Source organism: Hyperolius riggenbachi, chromosome 8 (assembly GCF_040937935.1).
Source record: "Hyperolius riggenbachi isolate aHypRig1 chromosome 8, aHypRig1.pri, whole genome shotgun sequence".
Classification (NCBI taxonomy): domain Eukaryota; kingdom Metazoa; phylum Chordata; class Amphibia; order Anura; family Hyperoliidae; genus Hyperolius; species Hyperolius riggenbachi.
The window spans coordinates 34,779,516-34,804,083 of record NC_090653.1 but is presented as its reverse complement, the minus strand read 5'-3'; the positions used below and the strand labels follow the sequence as shown (position 1 = coordinate 34,804,083).

Genomic DNA, 24,568 nt, shown 5'->3' with positions numbered 1-24,568 from the left:
TGCAGGGTCAAAAAACCAATACTGCAAAGCGGTCGCCCTGCGGGAATAAGTTCATGCTACATTAGCACTATCCAGGAGCGCCACGGGGAGGATTCCCAATGCCCCCCTTTTTATACAACCGGGGGGACCGCAGGGTCCCAGGCTCTCTCACTGCCTGGGAACCACAGTGGCACCCCGGAGGGGGAGGCTGGGTGGCGCAGCCGACCCCCCCCCCCCCCCCCCAAGTGTGGCCAGCGCCAGGGAGAGCTGTCCGCACCCACCTCCCAATATTAAAAACAGGCACTTACCTTAACGTCCATTGCGTTCTGCTACATGCGCATTAATTTTCTCATGGAAAGCATTTTGTGCAGTTTGTATCCTTTGGAGGCAGGTGGTGGATGGCTTGCTCTGGTGGTGTGAGCCCTGGAGTGAGTAGTCTGCGCCTGTCCTCCTCCCCCCCCCTCTGGAGTGTTGTATGTGAGCCAGCCCTGAGCTCTAAAGCTTGGGGTGACCCATGCTTCACTCCTTTCTCATGTGGTGCCCCCAAGTTAATGCGCATGTAGCAGAACGCAATGGACGTTAAGGTAAGTGCCTGTTTCTAATATTGGGAGGTGGGTGCAAACGGCTCTCCCGGCACTGGCCACGCTTGGGGGGGTCGCCTGCACCACCTAGCCTCCCCCTCCGGGATGCCACTGTGGTTCCCAGGCAGTGAGAGAGCCTGCGACCCGCGGTCCCCCCGGTTGTATAAAAAGGGGGCATTGGGAATCCTCCCTGTGGCGCTCCTGGATAGTGCTAATGTAGCATGTAGCAGTTTCGCATCGAAAATCCCGTTTTCGTTTTTGGCGAATTTTCACGAAAATCTTCAGAAATATTTGCGTTTTCGACCAGCATCGAAAATTCATTGTATGCGGATGCTTATGCCCTTATGCGGAAAAATGTCCACAATAATCCGCATGGAAATTCAGTCTATGCGGAAGTTTATACGGAAAAATGTCCGCAATGATGCGCAAGAAACTTCTCTGAATGCGGACGCTAATGCCCTTATGCGGAAAATGTCAGCAATAATACGCAAGTAACGCGAAAATGACTGGCATTAGGCGAAAATTAACGCGAAAAAATTAGATGGAAAATTTGCTTGTCAAAACGAAATTAGGCGAAAATTCAGTAAAAATTTGTCGAAACAAATTTTTGCATTTTCACTCATCACTGGCATGTAGCAGGGCGACCGCTTTGCGGTATTGGTTTTTTGACCCTGCATAGTTTGGCATGCAAAAGCAAATTTGCATTAGCATTGCCTCATGAATAGCCAATTAGGCCAGATTTGCAAAGCCAGACTTGCTAGGGTAAGGCCTCTTTACCACGGACAGTTGATAGGCAGTAAAATGCCTCACAAACTCTTACAACTGCTCACTGCTGCCTGTTAACAGCTTGCTGCTGCCTGGTAACAGCTTGCTGCTGCCTGGTAACTGCTTGCTGCTGCCTGGTAACTGCTTGCTGCTGCCTGGTAACTGCTTGCTGCTGCCTGGTAACTGCTTGCTGCTGCCTGGTAACTGCTTGCTGCTGCCTGGTAACTGCTTGCTGCTGCCTGGTAACTGCTTGCTGCTGCCTGGTAACTGCTCGCTGCTGCCTGGTAACTGCTCGCTGCTGCCTGGTAACTGCTTGCTGAGCACACAGCTCAACAGTCCCTGGAAAAGAGGCCTTAAACTTGGTAATTGAGCACGCATAAATTTTCTCATGCAAAGTACTTCTTCTTCTTGCTCCAAGGTTGAGGCACTTAGTCTATTATATATATAGATAAAGCTGATTATATTTTCATACATGCCTAGTGGTGCAGTTTCCATAGAATCTATTTTTCTCTAATATATGGACTGCTCATGGTTTTGATCCTTTCTGCATACTATACATTAGTTATTGTTTATCTAGTGAGATACAGGTTTTCATATCATATGTTTATGGATGTGCTTACCCATTTTGTGTGTGTTTTGCTGTTATTCACCAGGAACTGTCCGCCGGCGAACAGTTATGGCCATAACTGTTCGTCGGCGGACAGTTCGCCGGCGGACCCCATGAGCCGGGGTGAAACTTTTGCCTCAGGCGGCACTTCTAGCGGCGGAGAGGGGAGTCGGACCCCCCCCCCCCTCCCTCGCCTGGGTCCCCTGTCCTCCGCTCCCCTCCAGCTTTAATAAGTTAGGTCGCTGGCTGCAGCTATAAGAGGCAACGAGCGGGGATCACTCACCTCTTCCTCGTTCCAGTCTAGCCTGCGCTCCACAGATTCACTTCCTGCTACGCCGCAGGAAGTGACGTCAGTGGAGCGCACGCTGGAACGAGGAAGAGGTGAGTGATCCCCGCCCGTTGCCTCTTATAGCTGCAGCCAGCGACCTAACTTTTTAAAGCTGGAGGGGAGCGGAGGACGGGGGACCCAGGCGAGGGAGGGGGGGGGGGGGGGTCTGACCCCCCTCCCCGCCGCTAGGCCCAATACCCCCCTTCCTGGCCGCTATCCCCTTCAGCTCGGGCGGCCCCCCACACCCACGGCTTGGGGGGGTGTGGCGATTTCTTTAAAGCTTGACTCAGGCGGCAAAAAGTCTAGGGCCGGGCCTGTCCCTATCAGTGAATTGGCCCCAGTGTCGGAGTCCCACAGAGACATAAGAAGACAGAGGGTGATGCCCCCACCAGTCTCCACTTCCACCTGAAATATCAGCATTACACACACTAACCAGTTAGTTACAGGAGCTGCTCAGGAGAAATGAACAGATGCTGCCACTGGAGGCATAAGGGGAGAGAACCATATTTAAAGGTTACCTGAACTGACCCTAAAAATTCTGAACCACACATGGGAATGAATGCACTGTAGGGTCTCAATACTTATAGGCCCCTTGTTTCAATGGACTTCCCTTTATTGCACCACCTCCCCCCCCCCCCCCCCTTCCCTTTATGGCTCCAACAGAAGCCAGTGGAACAGAAGCCACAGGAGCAGTGCTTGCCCTGTCCCACCCTGTGCTCTCTATATAACCGCAATCCAGAAAAGGATTTAGATGAAATGGGGCCCTGGGTAGAGAGCAGTTTTTGCCCATCGCTGAAAGTCACCTGGCTTTTTTTTAGTAAGATTTGGGGGGCTAGCATCCACCAAGCCCCTATACTACTTCCAGGCCCCAGACAACTGCCTAAGATTGCCTTGTGGATGATCCGGCTCTGCCGCACTCCCTGTATGTCTGTGCTCCTGCCTGTCTGTACAGCAGCCGCAGCCAAGAGTATTCGGCACATGCACACTTCAGGAGAGCCTGATTAAACAATAGGTCATGTGTTTTGTTAAAGTGAACCTCCGGACTAAAAATCTACTCAGCAGAACTGAAAAGGCTTGGTGTTTCTTTAACAGTTTCACACCATCAGATCTTTGTTTTTCTTACCAAAGTGTGAGAATCCGCGGAAGAGCCGCCGCCATGACCCAGCGGCAGGCGGCTCTTTCCGCGCATGGACGCGCCGTGCATGGAGAGGCAGCCGCCTCCCCTCAGCATGAGGCGGCTGTCTCCGTGCAGGCATCCGGAGAGGTCGGTGCCCATGCCCCCGCTGCGGAGATACCGCAGAGCGGGGCTGCTGTGGCTGGGACTCGTAGTCCCTCAGTGTGCAGAGTGACGCGCGCGCGCACTCAGGCGAAATTTACTACATCCTGAAGGAAGTCAGCTGACCAGGTTGGTCAGCTGACTCTAGCTCCACTCCCCATTGGTCCAGCACTTAGGGAGGTGCTGGGGGGACACCTGTGTATATATACTGCTAGCTGGTCATTCCCCTGGTGTCTGGCGTTGGGATCACATATGTGGGAGCACCCAGATCCGTAGTCAGATCCGCAAGTGTGCCGGGACCAGCTGGAGCTGTAATCCTACACTTAGCTAGATTCTGTTGATAGCTAAAGTACTAGTTTGATTGTGATTATCTGTTATGACCTTTTGCCTGCTCGACCATTCTCCTGAATTCTGATCTGTACCTCGATATTTCTGATACTCTGTTGCCGAACCCCGGCTCGTCCTTAGACTCTGTTTCTGCCTCCTGATTTTGTACCCCGATATAGCTGATACCCCATTGCCGAACCCTGCCTGTACTTTGACTCCGCCTCTGCCTCCTGATCTAGTACTTTTTCTGTCTGTGTGTGTACGACCTGGCTTGTCCGACCTCGAGAACCGACCTCACTGTTGGAGGCGGTTCCTCGTTCTGTTAGTGACCCTTCCGCCTGAGGGTTACTTTCAGAAGATCCTTCCTGCTGGCAGCCTGACTCCTCCCGTCTTGGAGAGCTCAGGTTTGCGGAAGGAATCTGTACAGTACGTCTTGCTGTACTGAGGCCTAGTCCTCTAAGTGTTACTGTTACACCAAAACACTACACTCTACCCAGGTGAACAGAGGTTAGCGAGTATATTGGATTATCGGTGATACTGCAGATCACTTATAATCTGATATACATCTGTATTCCCCGTGATACTGCAGATCACCGGTAATCAGATCCTCTCTGTGCTTCACCGATCGTTACAGAACGCCATACCACAAAACGATGGAATCACGCTCTGATCCTCTGACTGTGCTTGCCACTTCGGTGGATAACATCCATCAAGCACTGGGCCAGCACAAAGCCCTAATTGATGCCCTATCAGGCTCTGTGAAAACCCTCCAGACGTCAGTTGATTCAGTGCGATCCCCTCCTAGTGATGACATACGTATGCCTGTACCTGACAAATTTTCCGGCCACAAGTCTGACTTCCGGAATTTCAGGAGTAGAGTGTTATCGTATTTTGAGTTAAGACCCCGATCCTCGGGGACTGAGACCCAACGGGTCATCTTTATTAAGACTTTGCTGACTGGCGACTCCCAGTCCTGGGCATATAACCTACCCCCTACTGATATAGCTCTGACCTCAGTAGAGGAATTCTTTAAGGCTATGGCCGTAATTTACGACGACCCTGACCTTGCTGCGTCCTCTGAGCGGAAGCTCAAACTTTTGCGGCAAGGCAGAGGTTCGGTTGAGGATTATGCGGCAGAGTTCCGTAGGTGGTCAGTCACTGCTAGATTTGACAACTTTGCCCTAATGGATTACTTCTTGTCTGGGTTGTCGGAGGAGGTCTCCGACTTAATGTTAACCGTACCCGAGCCCAAGACAGTTGATGAGGCCATATCATCGGCCATTCGAGTGGATCGCAGGTTGCGCCATCAGAGGCAGGCTAGGGGCAGTCACCGTGTCAGGGTGACATCGTACGCGGCACCATCCGCTACACCCCTAGTAACACCTTCTCCGCCTGTCTCACCCTCCCCGGCCTTGCCGCCGCCCGAACCAATGCAGATTGGTCGGTCGAGACTGACCCAGGTGGAGCGAAGGCGGAGAATGACAGAACAGCTGTGCCTGTATTGTGCAGCAGCAGGGCATAGAGTGCGAAACTGCCCTAACAGGTAGGGAAACGAGTTTGCCTAGGAGTAGTGGGGGGGTGACACCCTGGGCACACAAATTTCACCCCTTAAAGAGAAGAAATTACTTCTCCCTTGTACGGTTACATGGGAGGATAAATCTGTATCCACTGAAGCCTTTATTGATTCTGGCTCAGCGGCTAATTTTATGAACTTCGAATTTGCTCAGGAGTTGGGCCTTCCACTCACTCCTGTGAGACCCCCCATTCAGGTTACGGCAGTGGACGATTCCCCTCTGCAACGGAATCGTGCCCTGTCACAGACTCCGATGGTGAAACTCACCATAGGGGTTTTGCATGGGGAAGAGTTACAATTTTTTGTGTTGCACATGTCAACCTCCACTATTATCTTAGGCATGCCGTGGTTGCAAGTCCATTCACCGCACATAGACTGGGCCACAGGTCAGTTAACCTCCTGGTCTCCCCATTGTTTTCATCAGTGTTTGGGGAGGTTAACATTGGGGCAAACCAGAATTCAGGTGGAAGGGGTACCAGACCAGTATGCTGAATATTCTGATGTTTTCTGCCCTAAAGCTGCCGATAAATTGCCTCCACATCGCCCTTTCGACTGTCCCATTGATCTCCGTTCTGGTTGTGTACCCCCCCGGGGTCGTTTGTACAATTTGTAGGGGGGCCCGAAAAATTGGCTATGCAGGAGTACATTAGGGAGAATCTGGCCAAAGGCTTTATTCGGCCGTCCCGGTCGCCTGCTGGGGCAGGCTTCTTTTTTGTAAAAAAGAAAGACGGAGGTCTGCGGCCTTGCATCGACTACCGCGGTCTTAACAAGATTACAGTAAAAAATCGCTATCCGCTACCCCTGATAGACGATTTATTCACTCAGATCACTGGCGCCCAGATCTTTTCTAAGCTGGATTTGCGGGGTGCGTACAACCTGGTACGCATAAGAAAGGGCGATGAATGGAAGACGGCCTTTAATACACCAGACGGGCATTATGAGTACCTGGTAATGCCCTTCGGGTTATGTAATGCCCCGGCCGTCTTCCAGGAACTCATCAACGAGGTCTTCAGAGAGGTGTTGGGAAGATTTGTTCTAGTTTATCTAGACGATATTCTTATCTTCTCCAACAATCTCTCTGAACATAGGACCCATGTGAGGTTCGTTTTGAACAGACTAAGCTAGAACCTATTGTACGCAAAATTAGAAAAGTGTATCTTTGAGGTAACATCTGTCGCTTTCCTGGGGTACATAATTTCTACCACAGGCCTGTCAATGGATCCGGCCAAGGTCTCCGCTGTGCTAGAATGGCCTCAGCCGGTAGGCTTGAAATCGCTTCAGCGGTTTCTTGGCTTTGCCAACTATTATAGGAGGTTCATAAAGGGGTACTCTACGGTGATTTCTCCACTTACCAGTCTCACCAAGAAGGGTGCAGATACCACTCACTGGTCTCCTGAGGCGTTACAGGCTTTTGCCACCCTGAAGGGCTTATTTTGTTCTGCACCCATCCTCAGACATGTGGATACGTCTTTTCCTTTTATTGTTGAGGTGGATGCCTCGGAGGTCGGGGTGGGGGCTGTGCTGTCTCAGCGATCTGGCTTGCAGGGTAGATTGCAGCCGTGTGCCTACTTCTCCCGTAGGTTCTCCCCTGCGGAAAGGAACTACGACATTGGCAACAGAGAGCTCTTAGCCATTAAGTTAGCCTTCGAGGAATGGCGACATTGGTTAGAGGGAGCGGAGCATACGGTCACGGTTTACACTGACCACAAAAATCTAGAATACATCGAGGGAGCTAAGAGGTTGAGCCCTCGCCAGGCTCGTTGGTCATTATTTTTTTCTCGATTCTCTTTCATTATTACGTATACACCGGGTAGCAAAAACGTTAAGGCGGATGCCTTGTCCAGGTGCTTTGAGTCAGAGACAGCACAGCCCTCCATTCCAGAGACTATTATTCCCCAGAGGTTGGTACTGGCCGCAACAGAGACTTGGGAGGATTGGAAGGGGACTTTAATTCCCTTCCAACAAGACATCCCGGAAGGAAAACCCGCAGGGGTGCTGTTCATTCCGCTACCGTTCCGTCTCCAGGTTCTAGAGATGTTCCATGCGCATAAAAATGCTGGGCATCCTGGAGCATCTAGAACACAGGATCTGGTAGCCAGATGTGCCTGGTGGCCTTCCTTGGCAGCTGATTGCAAGGAATTCGTAAGGGAATGTGCGGTTTGTGCCAAGAGTAAACCCTCCCGGCTGGCACCTGTGGGTACCTTGCAGCCTCTACCCACCCCGAGTGAGCCATGGACTCATTTGTCCATGGATTTTGTAGGTGAACTTCCCAAGTCAGAAGGTATGTCGGTCATTTGGGTGGTAGTCGACCGCTTCAGTAAAGTGGCCCATTTCGTGCCCTTGAAAGGACTCCCCTCGGCCCAGGAATTGGCTGACCTGTTTATTACACATGTGTTCCGGCTGCACGGCATTCCGGAAAACATAGTGTCGGATCGGGGAGTCCAGTTCATTTCTAAATTCTGGAGGGCATTCTGCCAACAAATGGGCATGAAGCTGTCATTTTCATCGGGCTACCACCCACAGACCAATGGGCAAACGGATTTTTGAGGTGGTATGTTGCGGAGACACAGAACGACTGGGTCAAATTTCTGCCTTTCGCGGAGTTCGCACAAAACAATTTGAAAAGCTCCTCCACCGGATTCTCTCCGTTCCAGGTGGTGTCTGGAAGATTGCCCAAGTTCTCACCATTGCCAATGGCCTCCTCCCCGTTTCCAGCTCTGGAGGCCTGGCAGAGATCTTTTAAAGATATTTGGCGCACGGTGAGAGATAATTTACAAAAAGCGTTTGTTAATCAAAAGGGTCAAGCTGATAAAAGATGTTCAGTAGAGTGGAGCTTCCAACCTGGAGACTTGGTTTGGGTGTCTACACGTCATTTGGCCCTGAAACAGCCTTCAGAGAAATTGGGCCCCAGGTTTGTGGGTCCATTTCCGGTAGCAAAAAAGATTAATAATGTTACGTATACCATTGACCTTCCCACCAGCATGCGGGGGGTAAGGTCCTTCCATGTGTCCCTTCTTAAACCAGCAGTCCAGGTGGGTCCCACTCCTCCTCCTCCCGTGTTGGTAGATGCCCAACCCGAATATGAAGTGGAAAAAATATTAGATTCACGCATGGTACAAAAGTCGATACAGTATCTTGTACACTGGAAGGGGTACGGCATTGAGGAGAGGCAATGGGTACCTGGGAACCGCATGCATGCGGATGAGTTAGTGAGGGAGTTTCATGCTTTACATCCAGAAAAACCTGGAAGGAGCTGTCCGGAGTCCACTCCTCGGGGGGGGGGGGGGGGTACTGTGAGAATCCGCGGAAGAGCCGCCGCCATGACCCAGCGGAGATACCGCAGAGCGGGGCTGCTGTGGCTGGGACTCGTAGTCCCTCAGTGTGCAGAGTGACGCGCGCGCGCGCACTCAGGCGAAATTTACTACATCCTGAAGGAAGTCAGCTGACCAGGTTGGTCAGCTGACTCTAGCTCCACTCCCCATTGGTCCAGCACTTAGGGAGGTGCTGGGGGGACACCTGTGTATATATACTGCTAGCTGGTCATTCCCCTGGTGTCTGGCGTTGGGATCACATATGTGGGAGCACCCAGATCCGTAGTCAGATCCGCAAGTGTGCCGGGACCAGCTGGAGCTGTAATCCTACACTTAGCTAGATTCTGTTGATAGCTAAAGTACTAGTTTGATTGTGATTATCTGTTATGACCTTTTGCCTGCTCGACCATTCTCCTGAATTCTGATCTGTACCTCGATATTTCTGATACTCTGTTGCCGAACCCTGGCTCGTCCTTAGACTCTGTTTCTGCCTCCTGATTTTGTACCCCGATATAGCTGATACCCTGTTGCCGAACCCTGCCTGTACTTTGACTCCGCCTCTGCCTCTTGATCTTGTACTTTTTCTGTCTGTGTGTGTACGACCTGGCTTGTCCGACCTCGAGAACCGACCTCACTGTTGGAGGCGGTTCCTCGTTCTGTTAGTGACCCTTCTGCCTGAGGGTTACTTTCAGAAGATCCTTCCTGCTGGCAGCCTGACTCCTCCCGTCTTGGAGAGCTCAGGTTTGCGGAAGGAATCTGTACAGTACGTCTTGCTGTACTGAGGCCTAGTCCTCTAAGTGTTACTGTTACACCAAAACACTACACTCTACCCAGGTGAACAGAGGTTAGCGAGTATATTGGATTATCGGTGATACTGCAGATCACTTATAATCTGATATACATCTGTATTCCCCGTGATACTGCAGATCACCGGTAATCAGATCCTCTCTGTGCTTCACCGATCGTTACACAAAGCATAATTTTTAGCTGCATTTTTAGCTAAGCTCCACCCATCAAAGAAAACTGCCCGGGCTTTTTTCCCCGATGCTGTGCAAAGCATGATGGGATTTCCTATGTTGTTGTTCACGTTGCCTAGCAACTGGGAGGGGTGATCAGCACACAGGACAGTTAGAACTGTGTCTCATGCTCCCTGTCACCTCCTTTCAACCAAAAAGATGGCTGCCCTCATGAAATCAAACATTTGCCTGTTCTTTTAAAACAGGGTGGGTAAGAGATTATATTACCTATCTATTTTAATTAACATAACTAATTTAACTTAATGACAGTATGTTTGTTTAGGCTGAAGTTCCTCTTTTGGGATCAGTTCAGCTGTCCTTTAAACAATGACTATATAATGTGTCTGGAGCAGGAACAATATATCTTCCAGGTATTACCAGATAGAACAGATTTCAGTGAATGATTCAGTTATTTTCCATAGTCCTCCATACACTCACCCCATGGGACAGTGAGGATCTCCTCCAGGCTGCTGTGATCCACATGGCAGGAGTAAGTGTCGCCCTCCCTTGTTGGCACTTCCAGGCTGACTCTGGTCTGATAGGTGCCGTCAGGATGGGGGAGGATGGGACTGGCTTCATCTGAAGGAATATGGTCCTCTCCATTCCTCACCCACTTCACATCCACAGCTCGGGGGTGAAACCCGTACGCCAGACACTGAAGTCTTGTCACCCCGTCTGTCTGCTGACGGCCCCACACCTTCACCTCTGGACGCACTGACAGGAGAGAGAACACAGTGAGGAACTGCTGGGGGCACAGAAGGGGGTGCTGTGTGTGCTCTGCACTGACAGGAGAGAGAACACAGTGAGGGGCTGCTGGGGCCACAGAAGGGGGCGCTGTGTGTGCTCTGCACTGACAGGAGAAGGAACACAGTGAGGGTCTGCTGGGGGCACAGAAGGGGCGCTGTGTGTGCTCTGCACTGACAGGAGAGAGAACACAGTGAGGATCTGCTGGGGGAACAGAAGGGGGCGCTGTGTGTGCTCTGCACTGACAGGAGAGAGAACACAGTGAGGGGCTGCTGGGGCCACAGAAGGGGGCGCTGTGTGTGCTCTGCACTGACAGGAGAGAGAACACAGTGAGGGGCTGTTGGGGCCACAGAAGGGGGCGCTGTGTGTGCTCTGCACTGACAGGAGAGGGAACACAGTGAGGGGCTGCTGGGGCCACAGAAGGGGGCGCTGTGTGTGCTCTGCACTGACAGGAGAGAGAACACAGTGAGGGGCTGTTGGGGCCACAGAAGGGGGCGCTGTGTGTGCTCTGCACTGACAGGAGAGGGAACACAGTGAGGGGCTGCTGGGGCCACAGAAGGGGGCGCTGTGTGTGCTCTGCACTGACAGGAGAGAGTACACAGTGAAGGGCTGCTGGGGGCACAGAAGGGGGCGCTGTGTGTGCTCTGCACTGACAGGAGAGGGAACACAGTGAGGGGCTGCTGGGGGCACAGAAGGGGGCGCTGTGTGTGCTCTGCACTGACAGGAGAGAGAACACAGTGAGGGGCTGCTGGGGGAACAGAAGGGGGCGCTGTGTGTGTTCTGCACTGACAGGAGAGAGAACACAGTGAGGGGCTGCTGGGGACACAGAAGGGGGCGCTGTGTGTGCTCTGCACTGACAGGAGAGAGAACACAGTGAGGGGCTGCTGGGGGCACAGAAGGAAGTGCTGTGTGTGCTCTGCACTGACAGGAGAGAGAACACAGTGAGGGGCTGCTGGGGGTACAGAAAGGGGTGCTGTGTGTGCTCTGCACTGACAGGAGAGAGAACACAGTGAGGGGCTGCTGGGGACACAGAAGGGGGCGCTGTGTGTGCTCTGCACTGACAGGAGAGAGAACACAGTGAGGGGCTGCTGGGGACACAGAAGGGGGCGCTGTGTGTGCTCTGCACTGACAGGAGAGGGAACACAGTGAGGGGCTGCTGGGGCCACAGAAGGGGGCGCTGTGTGTGCTCTGCACTGACAGGAGAGAGAACACAGTGAGGGGCTGTTGGGGCCACAGAAGGGGGCGCTGTGTGTGCTCTGCACTGACAGGAGAGGGAACACAGTGAGGGGCTGCTGGGGCCACAGAAGGGGGCGCTGTGTGTGCTCTGCACTGACAGGAGAGAGTACACAGTGAAGGGCTGCTGGGGGCACAGAAGGGGGCGCTGTGTGTGCTCTGCACTGACAGGAGAGGGAACACAGTGAGGGGCTGCTGGGGGCACAGAAGGGGGCGCTGTGTGTGCTCTGCACTGACAGGAGAGAGAACACAGTGAGGGGCTGCTGGGGGAACAGAAGGGGGCGCTGTGTGTGTTCTGCACTGACAGGAGAGAGAACACAGTGAGGGGCTGCTGGGGACACAGAAGGGGGCGCTGTGTGTGCTCTGCACTGAGTACAATATGTGTCTATAACTCATGGGATCAGGGCCGGTTTACCATAAAACACTGTATGCATGTGCCAATAGGCACCTGATGTTGAAAATGCAGCTCACTCCCGTACCCGAGTGCTCCATTCCCTCCTTGCATATGCAGAGTCCTGATGAGAGAGTAAATGAGATGTTACTCCCCCCGCTCTTGGCATTCCACTTAGGAAATCTCCCTTCAGGCACCTCTAGCTACTTAACACTGAGGGTAGTTCTAGCTACCTAATACTAAGGGACTCCTGTAGCTACCCATGATGGACAGGGGAAAGAAGGGAAATGTGATGGGGGGGCAACCAGAAAACTTGCGGTGAGGTTTGGTGGGGTTTATAGGTTCCTGGGGGGCGAAGTCTAAAGTGCCAGGACATCTGTGCCTATAGGTTCTTCTGAGGTAAATCCGGGCCTGCATGGGATCAAAGTGACAAGAACACTCCTAGACTTCAAGTAGAGAGGGGGACAGTAGAGAAGTGCTAGAAAACGGAACAATGAAACATTAGTTACATGACAAATTGTTACATAGTTAGTTTGGTTTAAAAAAAACATTCATCAATCGGGTCCAACCAGAATTATAATAATAATAATAATAATAATAATAAGTAACTACCATGTTTCCCGTAAAGTAAGACATCCCCTGAGAATAAGCCCTAGCAGGAATTCCTAACTTGCTTGAAATATAAGACCTCCCCCAAATGTAAGCCCTAGCAGCAGCCCACATGACACCAGCAAGTCACGCTCAATACAAAGCCTGGATACAGGAGAGCAGCAGTATAATGTGAGTTCTACAGTCCTGTATATGCATGTCAGGCAATTTGTGTTTTTGTTGGAGCCAGCCCTCCTGACCTGTCGTGATAAGCATCAGCAGCACTTCACCTCTTCACCTTTTCACCTTTTCCCAGGACACACAGAGTATCCTATCATAGCTCTGGGGAGTCTGACAGAGCTCTCTGGCTGCAAGAAATAGACTCTTCCCCACATGATCAGCAGAATGTATTTCTTGTAAGCGAGAGCCAATATCTGCAAACCACATGCTCTGTGTATGCTGCTTGTGTTTCAGCATGGCATACAGTAATATACATTTTGTATAGGAAAACTACAAGTGTTTCCCCCAAAATAAGACATCCTCTGAAAATAAGCCCTAGCACATCTTTTGGAGCAAAAATTAATATAAGACAGTGTCTTATTTTCGGGGAAACACGGTAGTAATTATAACCGTAGATATGCATCAATGCAGGGAAGGCATCCAAACCACTTTTAAAGTGACTACTGAAGGGAAAAAAAATATATAATGAATTGGTTGTGTAGTACAAATAACTACTGGAACATTAGTGGCAAAGAAAATATTCTCATTTTTATTTTCAGTTATATAGTATTTTTTATAACATTGCATCATGTTCTAATATTTGCAGCTTACACACTACACTCAGCATTCTAAATGATTTCACAGAGCAGGCTAGTGAACTTTTCTTTGCAGAAAAAAAAGCAAAACACAGTGACAGACAATTGAGATAAGCTTCAGAAGACAGAGCTCTCTGACTTTGAAAGTCGAAGAGATCAGTGGCTTTTTTGCATAGATAACGATAACAACTGGAGTTTCTTAACTCCTCCTGTACTGGAAACAATATTAGACTCATATCTCTGCTGCTAATGTTTTATTTATTAGCTGTACTACACATATAAATCATTATATCATAAGTTTATTTTCACTTCAGATTCCCTTTAAATGCAGAAATAACTTTTTTGTCATAACTACTGTGGTACAATATTCCACATTTTAACAGCTCTTACTGTAAATAGCCCCTTCCTATACACAGATCATGTCCCCTTGTCCTTTGTACAAGCCTAGGGATGAAAAACTCATCTGCCAAGCATTTGTATTACCCTTTGGCATGTTCAAGGTGCATGATCTTACATTTATCTACATAAAATGTAATCTGCCAGCTGTCTGCCTGTATAGCCATGCTGTTGAGATCCTGCTTAGAGTTTATAGTTCTGCATAATTTTGTATCATTTGCAAAGTTGACAATATTACTCTGTGTTCCATCTGCTAGGTCATTAATAAATAGACTGAAAAGGATTGGATCTAGTACTGACCCTTGAGGGACGACCACACTGCTAACTCTTTGCCTTCTGTCCTTTAACTAGTTCTCTATCCACATACACACATTTTCTCCTAGCCCCTGTATCCTCAGCTTCTGCACCCGGCTATCTGTGGGGAACAGTGTCAAAAGCATTTGCAAAGTCCAAGTACACTACATCTATAGCTTTCCCAATATCTAAATGTTCAGTCACCACTTCATAAAAGCGGAGTATGTTGGTAACACAAGGCCTGGCTTTAGTAAACCCATGTTGATGAGTTGAAATTAGATTATTCTGTGCTATAAAATCTTGTATAGCTTTTACAATACCTTCAAACAATTTATACACAACTGATGTTAAGCTTACAGATCTGTAGTTTCCAGGTTCTGATCTTTTCCCTTCTTAAATAAGGGAAAAAACAGACTTTAAACCAGTCATAGGGAGCTGGCCCACTTGAAAAAGAATTGTAGAAAATAAGGTAAAGTGGCCTATCGATAATTAAACTCAGCTCCCTTAAAGGGAATCTGAAGTGAAAATAAACTTATGATATAATGATTTGTATGTGTAGTACAGCTAAAGGGGCCCATACATCTAACAATTTTCCCGCCGATATACGGCCGATTCAATCACAGTGATCTAATCGGCTGTGAAATCGCCGCGCACACCGCTGACAGAACAAACGATTTCCACCCGAAATCGATCGTTCCCATCGATTCCCGTCGATCCGTCTGTGCGGAAGATTTTTCTCGATCGCCGGCGGGTCGGGAGTGCGTCGATAGCGGCTTTCGAATGCCCGACGACCGACGCAATACAGCGGGTATACATTACCTGTTCTGGCCGGCACAAGTCCCCTGGTCCCCGCTGTCTTCTTTCCGCGCTGGGTTCCGGACCGGCTGCAGCTACACAGAACTTCCTTTCCCGGCAGGAAGTCTAAACAGTAGAGCGCCCTCTACTGTTTAAACTTCTCCTGGACAGGAAGTTCAGTAGCTGCAGGAACGGTCTGGAGCCCGGAGCGGAGAAGACCAGGGGACTCGCGCCGGCCGGAACAGGTAATGTATGCGGGGGGGTTGTCGGCAGCAGCTCCACAGATTGTGATCGGTTTCAGGCTGAAATCGATTCACAATCTGTTTGCAGTAAAGGTGGCCATACGATCCCTCTCTGATCAGATTCGATCAGAGATGGATCTATCTGTTCGAATCTGGTGGCAAATCGACCAGTATATGGCTACCTTAAGAAATGCAACATTAGCAGCAGAGATATTGTTTCCAGTACAGGAAGAGTTAAGAAACTTCAGTTGTTATCTGTGCAAAAAAAAATTTCTGAGCTCCAGGACCAATTTGCCCATTGCATTCTAGAGCATTTATACATCAAAGAAACAGTCAGGGGCAGATTTGGACAACATTTTACTCCTGGCAAGTTCAAAGGGTCATTAGCTCTGCTTGTGTTATAGTTTAAAATACAGAGTGTGACTTGTAATTGCAAATATTAGAGAATTATGCAATGTTATAAAAAAAAACTATATATCTAAACATTAAAATGTGATACCATTTTCTTTGCTACTAACGAGCGCAGGAGATTTGGGCACAGCCGGCGCCACCATAGGCTGTAATAGGAATTACGGCTATAGCAGTGCACACAGAGTAACTTTGTCGCCATCAGAAGACGGAGCTGAAATTACATTTAAAACACTGTAATTCGGCCTCCAGCAATAGCTGGAAAACGAGTTACATCATTCCTCGCTATCCACATCGACCTGGAGGGGGAAGAGTAATTAACACAGCCGGGAACCTGTGCAGCAGCAGGATAAACCGTATCGGCTGTATCCTGCACCCAAGTCTCCCGGCGCCGATTTTATATGTATCCACTACTAATGTTCTATTAATTATCAGTACTATACATACAGATCATTGCATCAAAAGTTTTTTTTTCACTTCAGTGTCACTTTAATACTTGGGGATGGATGACATCTGTGCTAAGTGTTTTGTCTAGTTTTAATCTAAGTGCATGTGTCAGGGCCGATTCACACTGGCAATGCGCGGGTGATTTTATGGCAATTAGTGTGGTAAAATCACTGTACACTCTCATGATTCCCGAGCGATTGCGATCAGTGCTTTTAAGCACTGTATCATGATCACTCCAGAATCGTAGTAAAATGCTACATGCAACGCGTTACGCGTTTGCCGCGAATCGCCCGCAATCGGCAAAATCATGGCAGGGATCTCACTGACACAAGTTAGTATTGCGCTAGCGCTTCGGCGATTAGCAGGAATCACCCGCTAATCCCTCCAGTGTGAACGGCCCTGGAGGCTCGTACACATGTCCAACAAATCCGCCCGATTGTTGTCTGATTTTGGTCTGTTGGTTGTCAGGCATGTGTACACGTGGCAAATGACTAGATGAGCCCAATCCATCCAGCGGGTCATCTCACACGACTGCTAGGCTGATATCATGCAGCTAGCCACGTGTGTACAAAGTCATTTGAATGATGTGCTTTTGTTTTGAAAGAGGCAAAGTCGCGCAATCCGTCATTCCACTTATGCATGCGATATGCCAAAGAGTTGGTCATTTAGTGGTTTGGCCCATGGAAAATACAAATCGTGTAACCTGTTTGTCGTGGGGTTAGTCATGTTGTGGAGCTGGTTGTGCACTTTGTTGGATGTGTGTATGAGCCTTTAGGCAAATCACACTAAGGGCTCTATTCACAAAGGGCAGGTCGGTAAAATAATTGTCTTAAGTAAAATACCTCATCTGGTATTTTACACTTTTTTTTTTCCAAATTCACTAAAGTTTTCCCTCATGAGGCAGAAGTTTGGTAATGTACTGAACAAACATGCCTCAATTCACTAAGCCCTGCTCAGTAAGTGTGACTTACCAGCATGTAGCAGGTCAGCGGGCAGGCAGGGGAGCTGTGTGAGGTCAGTGGGCAGGCAGGGGAGCTGTGTGAGGTCACTGGGCAGGCAGGGGAGCTGTGTGTGTGACTCTGAGGTTTTTCCTACAGTGCAACCCTGTTATCCCTTTAGATGTGCTGCAGCCAGCAGGGGGAGCTCTTCTGTATGCTACAATACAAATAAGCACATCTAAAAGGAAGCAGGGATGCTTTTTGAAAATTTCCCTCCTCTGCTTTGCTACATTGAAAGTCCCACCCGATTGCCCTTTGCTTCAAATCAGAGTGAGAAGCAGTACTGTGTGGCTCTCCCTATTGGCTGCCTGGCTCTCCCCAAAGGCTGTCTGTCAAATCCACCGCACAGAGACAGCATGGGGAGGGCAAGTTATCGGCTGCTGTGAGCTGGAGAAAAAAACAAACACTTTTGGCCGGTAGACTAAGGGCCTGAGCCCAGTAATGCAGTTGTGTCCGCTTCTGTCCACTTTTCAGTATCTGTAACATGGATGTGTAACTGAAAAGTGGACACAACTGCAGCAGTGGGTTCAGGCCCTGAATGCGGAAATCTTTGTGAATTGACATTTTTTTTTTACATTTCTTGAGGCAATTACCTCACAAGTCAGTAATTTACCTCACTAGTCGGTAATGTTTATTTTCTGCGCTGTGTTAAGTTTAGTCAGTGGCGTAGCTAAGGAGCTGTGGGCCCCGGTGCAAGTTTTACAATAGGGCCCCCGCAAGCACTCTATACATAACAATTGATACGGCGCACCAAAACCTGCCAATGGCAACTACAGTGTCAGAGGTGTAAGAAGGGGGTGGGGAACAGCTTTTTAATAATTACCACTATTCAAAGTATCTATAGAAGTGATTATTATGAGCACAGGACCAATAGAGAGCTAATACTGCAGTTGAGGGAGGGCCCTATGGGGCCCCTCTGGCCCAAGGGCCCGATGCTGTCACAGCCTCTGCAACCCCTATTGCTATGCCCCCAAGGGCATAACTAGAAATCTCTGGGCCCCCCTGCAAAACTTTTGGATGGGGCCCCCTCCGAAAGCAGGAAATTTGACCGCCACCATAGCCACCCATAGTAATATTGTAAATGGAAATTTGGTTACCTGCTACACTCAAAATTTTAATGTATAACCAATGAAGGCGACCAAAATTTAGCGGGGTTAAGCATCGGCCGGGGGAGGGGGGGCGTGGGGCTGGGGTTAGCTATCTGACGGGGGAGGAGGAGGGGGGGGGGTGGCGTGGGGCTGGGGTTAGCTATCAGCCAGGGGAGGAGGAGGGGGGGTGGCGTGGGGCTGGGGTTAGCTATCAGCCGGGGGAGGAGGAGGGGTGGTGGCGTGGGGCTGGGGTTAGCTATCAGCCGGGGGAGGAAGAGGGGGGGTGGCGTGGGGCTGGGGTTAGCTATCAGCCGGGGGAGGAGGAGGGGTGGTGGCGTGGGGCTGGGGTTAGCTATCAGCCGGGGGAGGAGGAGGGAGGGTGGCGTGGGGCTGGGGTTAGCTATCAGCCGGGGGAGGAAGAGGGGGGGTGGCGTGGGACTGGGGTTAGCTATCTGCCGGGGGAGGAGGAGGGGGGGTGGTGTGGGGCTGGGGTTAGCTATCACCCGGGGGAGGAGGAGGGAGGGGGGTGGCGTGGGGCTGGGGTTAGCTATCAGCCGGGGGAGGAAGAGGGGGGGTGGCGTGGGGCTGGGGTTAGCTATCAGCCGGGGGAGGAGGAGGGAGGGTGGCGTGGGGCTGGGGTTAGGTATCAGAGCAGCGAGAGTTCTCTGTGAGAGTTAGGGTTAGCTGTAGTAAAATATCGGCAATGTTACCGACCACCTCAGCTGAGTTTCTTCTAGTGTGTGTACAGGGCTAAAACCAGCCACTTGATGGAGGAGAAGGATGGATGGATTGACAGAGGTGGTGTAGTGATACAGAGAGGGATAGAAAGCCACATAAGGGACAGGAGCTGACAGAGAGGGAGAGACAGTGACATTGTGGGTGGCGAATAAGGATGAATGTTCAAATTTGGAACAGCATTCCAAATGCTCTGGATCAGAATATGAATCATTACATATTCGGACTGCAGCAGGGGTTGTGAACTCCCCCTTATTGCTGCCTCTGCGCTCCACATTGCGTTCCTGCTCTGACACTTCCTCCTTTTGGCTAGGATGGAGAAAGAAGCGGGGGGCTGTCTGGAACTCATTGTGGAGTGCAGTGGGCACAGGCAGCAAAAAGGGTGAGTTAAATCACCCCCACCTCCGTCCAAATACAGTGTTCTCCCCAGGCTCTTTTAGCCGGGTGCTCCACCCGGCTAGTTTTGATGGGCACCCGGCTGCCATCAGCTCACCTCCTCCTATACGACAAGCAGGCAGTGTTGCAAACCGTCAGTAAATTTAGGGCCTGTTTCCACTACACCCAGATTCTGCATGCAGAAAACTGACTCCAATGAATGCCTATGGGAAATCTGCATCAGAAAAATCGCGTTCAGTGGAAACAGGCCCATAGACATTCATTGTAGTCAGGTTTCTGCATGCAGAATCTGCGTGTAGTGGAAACAGGCCCTCACTGACAGTGAGGGCCCATTTCCACTATCGCGAATTTGCATGCGTTTTTCCGCATGCAAATTCGCATAGCAATACAAGTGAATGGGACTGTTTCCACTTGTCAGGATTCCTTTGCGTTTTTCTGTGTAGAAAACATTTGCATAGCAGAGCCATCAAAATTTGCATACCGCATACTGCTATGCGAATCGCATACAATGTATTTAATAGGAAATTTGGATGCGGTTTGGGTATGCAAATTTTAATGCGAATTCGCATAGAAACAATGGAAAAGCACACCAGCACTGCCATGGTAAAATTCGCATACATCGTCATCCATGCAAATTTGCGTGAATATTCGCATAGACCCGCATACAAAATTCGCATCCGCATGCAAATTTTTCCCGCAACGATTCCCACCTCAGGCCGGGTTTCCACTGCTGCGATTCCCCGCCCACGAATTCGGATGGATTACAGCAGCCTACAGAAGTCTATGAGAGCCATCCGAATTCGTGGCCGAGGAAAAATCTGAGGCCCTGCAGCAAAATTTCGTCCGTAGCTGTCCGAATCCCATAGCCGTGCATAGCGCGGCTAGAGGGATTCGGCTGCGAGAGGCAGCAGCTGTGCCGGCATCGCGTCTCGCAAGACGCATGCCGCCGCACAAATGGAAACGTAGCCTCACAAGTGGAATTCGCATACCCAAACTGCATGCGAATTTCCTATTAAATGCGATTCGCATAGAGGTATGCGGTATGCAAATTCTGATGGCTCTGCCATGCGAATTTTTTCTGCAGGGGTGCCTCTAGTCATTTTGTCACTCCAGGCGAGAAAACCTGTGGCGCCCCCCCCCCCCCCCCCCCCCGGAAAACAATCATAATGCGGCAGTGTTTCATCAGAAAATAATAGTAATTATCGGAATTCAGAATCGTAATTCACCAGAAAATAATCGTAATGTGGCAGTGTTTCACCAGAAAATACACTTATTGCAGCAGCATTTCACCAGAAATTAATCATAGGGCAGCAGCGTTTCACCAGAAAATAATCGTAACGGGGCAGCGTTGTCAGAAAATAATCGTAATGTGGAAGCGTTTCACCAGAAAATACACGTAATCCGAGCAGAGGGAAAGAGTAGAGAGGGAGAGGCAGCATAAGATGTAGGAGGGGGGTAGAGGAACAGAGAGGGGGAGGGATAGACAGCATAAGATGTAAGAGAGTGCAGAGGAACAGAGAGGGGTAGAGACAGCATAAGATGGAAGAGGGGGCAGAGGAACAGAGAGGGGAGAGGGAGAGACAGCACAGCACTAAAGCACAGGTTTACAGCTTTACCAGCCTACAGCCTAACCAGCTTTCAAAGAAAACTCTAGTATCAAAAGAGCAGGGCACATTCTAGCAGTTATAACAGTACTGGGAGTCTGCACACAGGACAGAAAGTGTTCTTAGCAGCCTGCCTGCATACCTTCTCTTCTGCCTGTGCATGCAGCTTATCATCTCTGGAGTAGTGATGGGTCGTTCGCGAACGAGCCGGCTCTAAGAGCTGGCTCTTTGCTGCGAACGACAAGAGCCGGTTCTCAGTTTTGAAAGAGCCGATGCCTCAGCCGCCCCACAGAGCTCTGCTTTGCTCGGCAATAAAGGGCGCTGAGGCATGTTGGGAGATGTAGTCCTCCTCTTGCAGCTTGTAGGAGTGTATGGGGCGGAGCAGAGCAGTAGCAGGAGGGATTGCCCCAGTCAGAGAAGAAGTCTGGAATTGTCATGGAGACGGGGGCGGGGCTTTTACTCCGATTCTGAGTGGTGTTTATTGATATTTAATGAAGAGCCGATTCAGAGCCGTAAGAGCCGGCTCTTTAATGGGAGCCGATTCAGAAGAGCCGATTCTCTGAAAAGAGCCGGAATTCCCATCACTACTCTGGAGCAGAAACGTCCCTTCTCCTGGGCTGTGTTGCTGTCTTGTGCAGGGGCGGGGCTCCAACACGGACACATCACATTCTTCTCTCTGTGACTGCATCTGTCCCCTGGCTGTCTCGCTCCAGTGTCTGTGTGCAGCCAGTGACACAGGTGGGGGGTCAGACTGTCGGGGGCATAAGCTGGCTGGCCGCTGGCTCCTGGTTTGACTGGCGTGGGGCGGAGTTAAAGGCTGGGCCACATGAGGTAAACACTTTACCTGTGTGGCTACTGAGAACAAGGGGCACGGCTTTAAAGAAAGAGCCTGGCAGAGAAGAGCAGTATTGATTGCTCTATTGGCTGGGAAGAAGTGGAGGTGGAGGCACTGCTGAGCACATGGTAGCGTGCCGAGCACCGGGGACTGAGTCGGGAGGTAATATAATATTAAAAAAATACTTGCCTGGTGGGTGAGACGCCCCTGCACATATCACTCTGGAATGTACACTGCTCTAGCTAAAGGCGGCCATACATCTGTAGACTTGGCAGTCGATCAACCATCAGATAAGACAATTATTATTGATATTATAAAAATCAGTGCCATCAAGAGAATGCCTAGTTGACAATCAAACCAATTTAGGGCCGAAATTCGGTTGCATGTATCGATCGCGTGTAACAATCGGACATGCTGGAAAATCGCAGGTTGGCATGCTCTATAAATTGTGCAGCAGCAAGGGCTGCGATAATCGAGAACAAATGTGACGGAAACCCCTGGTCACATCCCCCAAAAGTAAATGTATCAAAGTCTCCCCCCACAGATGCCATGCATTAATACTTCACCTGTCCGGTGTCCGCCACTGCACTCTTCTTCCTCATTCGCGCCCCACGTGGTTGCCAGTGTATTGCACGTAAGGGCGCATGTGTGATATCTTTCATTTAATTTCAATAATATTAGATGTCAGTAAAAAAAGTGTTCTGTCAGTAAATGTTTTGTGCTTTGTCAGTAAAAATGTATTTCCGAGGTTGGCAACACTGCAAGCAGGGTTGTACACAGAAGCATCGGCCCTGCATTTCTCCCCACCCGGCTACTTTGTCATGCCACCCGGCTGGAAAAAAATTCTAGGGAGAACACTGAAATATGTTAAGATTCAGATTCTAAGCATTTGGAATGCTGTTGCAAATTCAAACACTTATTCCCTAGTAGTAAGAGTGACAGAAAAAGGGAGACAGGCATGGGAATGTACTAAACTAATAGAGAAACTCATGGGGAGGGAGAAAGGCAGACACAAACACACAGAGACATGTAAAGGCAGTGAGAGATACACATACATGAGAAAAACATGCAGACAGTCATCAGCTTTGTGAAAGGGGAGACAGAGAACTCATAAGCAAGTTGCTGGAATCCATCAAAATAAGCACAGCTACGAGAGTTAACTTTACTCAAAGATTCCCTTTGCAGCTGGTGGGGGGAGGAGAGGGCACCCACTCTGGCCGGTATAATTACCTGCTTCCTGGGAAAGAAGTGTGAAGCATACAGCGGCAGTGCAGAAGATATGGCCAAGAGAAAGGTCACTCCATTTGCATACTCGCTGCACACAGCTCTCCCGGGGCTTCTCTCTCTCTCTGCCAGCTGCCGAAGAATTCAATATAATAATGGCAGTATTTGTATAGCGCCTTTCTCCTGTCGGACTCAAAGCGCTTGTGAGGCAGCCACTAGAGCGCACTCAGTAGGCAGTAGCAGTGTTAGGGAGTCTTATATGTGCAGCTCATGCTGAGTCCAGAGCCCAGCCGTAATCTTTCCTGCACTCCCCGTACATGCTGAGCAGCAGGAATTCCCCATGTCGGCACTTCAGCTCTGACGCCAGAGTCACCAATCACACTTTCCAGCTTCTGCTGTCCAGCAGCCAGGCACTAGTCCTACTAGACTAGCAGGCAGCCAGCATAGAGGGCCCCCCATGAACTCCGGAACCCACTGCAGTTGCAGATGCAGCAGGGGCTATAGTTACGCCCCTGCCAGTAACCGCAGATTTGTTGTTGTTGTTCTTGTAATATTTTACTGTAATGCAAGTGATAATTGGGAATAGTGAATGAGATGCAGATTATGCACATTTTGTATCCCACCTCGCTGGTATTCAGTTCCACTTTTCAAGCTGCTACATTTGCATCATCCTCCTTGGAACAATCTGCATCTCATTGACCATCCCCAGTGATAATGCTTTGCAGTCTATAATGTATATATACAGTATATATGGTATATGTGGTGTATAACTGTACAGTGTAGTGTGCATCTATGCAGTGTGTATATGAGGTGTATATTGTATATACAGTATATATGGTGTATGTGGTGTATAACTGTACAGTGTAGTGTGCATCTATGCAGTGTGTATATGGGGTGTATATTGTATATACAGTATATATGGTATATGGGGTGTATAACTGTACAGTGTAGTGTGCATCTATGCAGTGTATATATGGGGTGTATATTGTATATACAGTATATATGGTGTATGTGGTGTATAACTGTACAGTGTAGTGTGCATCTATGCAGTGTATATATGGGGTGTATATTGTATATACAGTATATGGTGCGCAGTCACCTCTCCTCTCCAGATCTTCTCTCCCATTGCTGATGTGTTTCTTCAGGAAATCAGTACAGATATTCTGCAGATAGTTCTTCTGTCTCTCCCCCACTCTCTCCTCTGGGCTGTTCCATCTCTGTGTGGTGAGCTGAGCCTCATGCATGGCCGGGATGTACAGCCCGCTCTGTGTGTCCAGATACAGGAAATCTCTGCCGTCATATCCAAACTGCTCATACCCCGCAGTGCTGCCGTCATCTCTCAGCTCACAGCCGTACATCCTCTGCACAGTGTGGATCCCTGCAGACAGCACAGAACATGTTACATGGGAGCAGAGTGTGTGCTGTCATGTGTGTGACATGTGCTGGGAAAGGGGGAATTTATGATATGGTGAGAAGGGAATATATACATTATGTGTATACAGAGCATGTACACAGCACACTCTATATATAATGACTCAGAATCTCCACAGATATACAGCTATCCCAATCCCC

General features: G+C 49.6%; 1 protein-coding gene across 2 annotated transcripts in view; it reads right to left on the bottom strand.

The window, feature by feature from the left end:
- LOC137528715 (class I histocompatibility antigen, F10 alpha chain-like) overlaps positions 1–24,568 on the bottom strand; it is a 108,497-nt gene that overhangs the window by 28,229 nt on the left and 55,700 nt on the right. For both annotated transcript variants that reach the window (XM_068250225.1, XM_068250226.1), the window contains exons 3-4: positions 24,096–24,374; positions 10,202–10,477 (exon numbers count right to left, since the gene is read on the bottom strand). In XM_068250225.1, the coding sequence (XP_068106326.1) occupies positions 10,202–10,477; positions 24,096–24,374 (555 nt within the window). The remainder of the gene's footprint in view (positions 1–10,201; positions 10,478–24,095; positions 24,375–24,568) is intronic.